The sequence below is a fragment of the Bison bison genome, unplaced genomic scaffold (assembly GCF_000754665.1).
Source record: "Bison bison bison isolate TAMUID 2011002044 unplaced genomic scaffold, Bison_UMD1.0 scf7180017864180, whole genome shotgun sequence".
In the NCBI taxonomy this organism is placed as follows: Eukaryota; Metazoa; Chordata; class Mammalia; order Artiodactyla; family Bovidae; genus Bison; species Bison bison.
In genome coordinates this window covers 15,425,182-15,428,728 of record NW_011494752.1, presented here as the reverse complement: position 1 = coordinate 15,428,728, position 3,547 = coordinate 15,425,182, and the positions used below count along the sequence as shown (strand labels likewise).

At 44.5% G+C, this 3,547-nt stretch overlaps 1 protein-coding gene across 3 annotated transcripts in view; it reads right to left on the bottom strand.

Annotated features, from left to right (window-relative positions):
* CTC1 (CTS telomere maintenance complex component 1) overlaps window positions 1-3,547 on the bottom strand; it is a 21,135-nt gene that overhangs the window by 11,916 nt on the left and 5,672 nt on the right. For 2 of the 3 annotated variants that reach the window (XM_010843043.1, XM_010843045.1), the window contains exons 3-4: window positions 1,304-1,541; window positions 945-1,153 (exon numbers count right to left, since the gene is read on the bottom strand). In XM_010843043.1, the coding sequence (XP_010841345.1) occupies window positions 945-1,153; window positions 1,304-1,541 (447 nt within the window). The remainder of the gene's footprint in view (window positions 1-944; window positions 1,154-1,303; window positions 1,542-3,547) is intronic. The other variant, XM_010843044.1, reaches the window with a different exon arrangement.

Genomic DNA, 3,547 nt, shown 5'->3' with positions numbered 1-3,547 from the left:
CTGCATACAGGTTTCTCAAGAGGCAGGTCAGGTGGTCTGGTATTCCCATCTCTTGAAGAGTTTTCCACAGTTTATTGTGATCCACACAGTCAAAGGCTTTGGCATAGTCAATAAAGCAGAAATAGATGTTTTTCTGGATCTCTCTTGCTTTTTTGATGATCCAGCAGATGTTGGCAATTTGATCTCTGGTTCCTCTGCCTTTTCTAAAACCAGCTTGAACATCTGGAAGTTCACGGTTCACGTATTGCTGAAGCCTGGCTTGGAGAATTTTGAGCATTACTTTACTAGCGTGTGAGATGAGTGCAAATGTGCGGTAGTTTGAGCATTCTTTGGCATTGCCTTTCTTAGGAATTAGAATGAAAACTGACCTTTTCCAGTCCTGTGGCCACTGCTGAATTTTCCAAATTTGCTGGCCATATTGAGTGCAGCACTTTCACAGCATCATCTTTTAGGATGTTTAATAGCTCAACTGGAATTCCATCACTTCTACGAACTTTGTAGTGATGTTTCCTAAGGCCCACTTGACTTCACATTCCAGGATATCTGGCTCTAGGTGAGTGATCACACCATGATTATCTGGGTCGTGAAGACCTTTTTGGAACAGTTCTTCTGTGTATTCTTAATATCTTCTGCTTCTGTTAGGTCCATACCATTTCTGTCCTTTACTGAGTTCATCTTTGCATGAAATGTTCCCTTGGTATCTCTAATTTTCTTGAAGAGAAATAGGGATGTAAAATTTCCATAGCCCAAAGCCATTATTCTAAAAGCTTCCTTCAAACTCTACCTGCCCTTAGATAAGGCTTTTCTTGAAGAATCCTCCATCATTTCCCTGATTTGGAACATTCCATCTATATTGCTTTCTATGCCTTTCTTTCCCTCCTTCCACTGATCCACTGTCCTCCCAGTTTTACAATGCTCCCTCCTCCCTTGGATGGAAGAATTACCTGTACCTGAGCAGGCGGGAAGCCATTTCTGGGTAGACAACAGGGATGGGGGTGAGAGGGCCAGGGCTGATGGTCAAAGGAAATACTGGCACGGGGGTACCCCAGAGCTCCACGTGCCCCTCTCCTGGAGACTTCATCGGAGAAGGGAGGTAACTCCAGCTGGGGAACAGAAAGAGATGGCCCAACCAAGAAAGGTCCAGATCTATGAGCTAGAAAAGACCAAAGGCAAGGATTAATCAGGATCCTGGCGCCCAATCCATCCTGCTCCATCTTTGTTCCCTCAGAGACTTAATTGTCTTGCTCCCTAGATGCCATTCTTATTAGGATCTGAGGCATTTGACCACCCCCTTCCTACTCACCTCACAATCCAGGGCACCAGTGTTATCTCTTATATAGAGGCTTCCATTCCTGCACTCTTGTTCCAAGTTCCCTGATAGGTCGGTAAGTGTCCCTAAAAGTAACAGTCGCTCCCGGGGCAGAGGAACCCCACGTGGTCCAGCCTCTTGGGCCCAAGCCTGATACACAGTACTGCTCCAGGACAAGTGGCTGCAGCATGGGAGACGCTGGTGGGTCCTGAGGTCCTTTACTGAGACAAAGCTGCAGAGTGAAGAGAACAGAGGTTTGTATAGCTACATTCAAGCCTACGAATTATCCTCACCCTCCACAAATCCCCCAAGATCCTAAGGAAAGATCAATGGGGAACGTGGACTAAGACAGTTTGTTTGATTGATTAAAGGGAAAAAATTTGGGAGTGAGGGCCTAAGAAAATGAGGAGGAGGTCTGGGTCCAAAGACTGGGTGGTACCTAGAGAAGGCCAGAAGAAAGTCTGCTGAATGAGATCCTGAACAAGATAGTGCTACAGACAGAATCCAGAGAAATGGAGTGGGAATGTCAAAGCAGCCTGAGGGGATGAGCATGTGGGGAGAACGCTTTAGAGACCGCACAAACTGCTCCCTTGACAGCATCTCAGCTCTCAGCTTCCACAGAGAACTCCAGTGGAGACACTAAGACATCTGCCTAATGGCTCAACATCATTGGCCCCAATCAGGTTCCTTTCCTAATCTAGAATATCATAGCACTGGAGACTGGCTGGGAGGTTGAGGCTGAGGGGGAAGTTGGTATCACGAGTTCCCAGCTTTCAAGAGATATTTGAGACCAGCCATTCTCAAGCAAAGTGCTGCAATACTGCTGAGTCAGTATCCACTGTGAGGTATCTCACAGAGAATGTAATACAATTTATCAAAGTAGTGACAGTCACACTTTTGTAATACATTATTCCACTCACTTACATTCCCATGGTTCCCCCCCCCCCAAGAGAAAAAGGATAAGGTTACAAAATGTAACAACTTATTCTCCTTGTTAGGCTCAGGAACATAATCCCCATGTGAGTGCTAAAGATTAGAAATGCTATTTTAGATGGCCCACTCCCCTTCTGCATTGGCCTCATTCTTTCCCAGTGACTTCAGAGCAAATAAAAGGCAAACCAGACACTAATATGTGGTGTGCCCCTGCTATGCACATATTATACTGGGTCCATTCATGCTCAATATTGCATTGAATCTTCACCAAAAACCCCTGGAAACACCACCAATGAAGAAATTCAGAGGTTCAGATACACAGTAGTGTAGGTGGCAAAGCCAGGCATGTCTCACTCAGAAGTATTTCTATCTTTCCCTACTTCTATAAAAGCCTAAGAAAAAGCGGCTAGAGAGAACTGTTCCTTCACCCAAAGCACCTGCAGGACAAAAAACAGTAAGGACAGGGTCACTCTTCGTAGATTCTTCAAGGTCCTGTCCTCCAACTTTCAAGGAAAGTTGAAAGTTGAAAGTCCCATGTATGCCCTGGGACCTGACATACAGCATGCACTCAATGAAGGGAAATGGAAAAATGAAAAATTTTCCTGTCAAATAATAAATTGAGAAATTTGTATGCAGGTCAGGAAGCAACAGTTAGAACTGGATATGGAACAACAGACTGGTTCCAAATAGGAAAAGGAGTACGTCAAGGTTGTATATTGTCACCCTGTTTATTTAACTTATATGCAGAATACATCATGAGAAACCCTGGACTGAAAGAAGCACAAGCTGGAATCAAGACTGCCGGGGGAAATATCAATAACCTCAGATATGCTGATGATTCCACCCTTACGGCAGAAAGTGAAGAGGAACTAAAAAGCCTCTTGATGAAAGTGAAAGTGGAGAGTGAAAAAGTTGGCTTAAAGCTCAACATTCAGAAAACGAAGATCATGGCATCTGGTCCCATCACTTCATGGGAAATAGATGGGGAAGCAGTGGAAACAAACAGTGTCAGACTTTATTTTTTGGGGTTCCAAAATCACTGCAGATGGTGACTGCAGCCATGAAATTAAAAGACGCTTACTTCTTGGAAGGAAAGTTATGACCAACCTAGATAGCATATTGAAAAGCACAGACATTACTTTGCCAACAAAGGTCTGTCTAGTCAAGGCTATGGTTTTTCCCGTGGTCATGTATGGATGTGAGAGTTGGACTGTGAAAAAGGCTGAGCGCCGAAGAATTGATGCTTTTGAACTGTGGTGTTGGAGAAAACTCTTGAGAGTCCCTTGGACTGCAAGGAGATCCAAC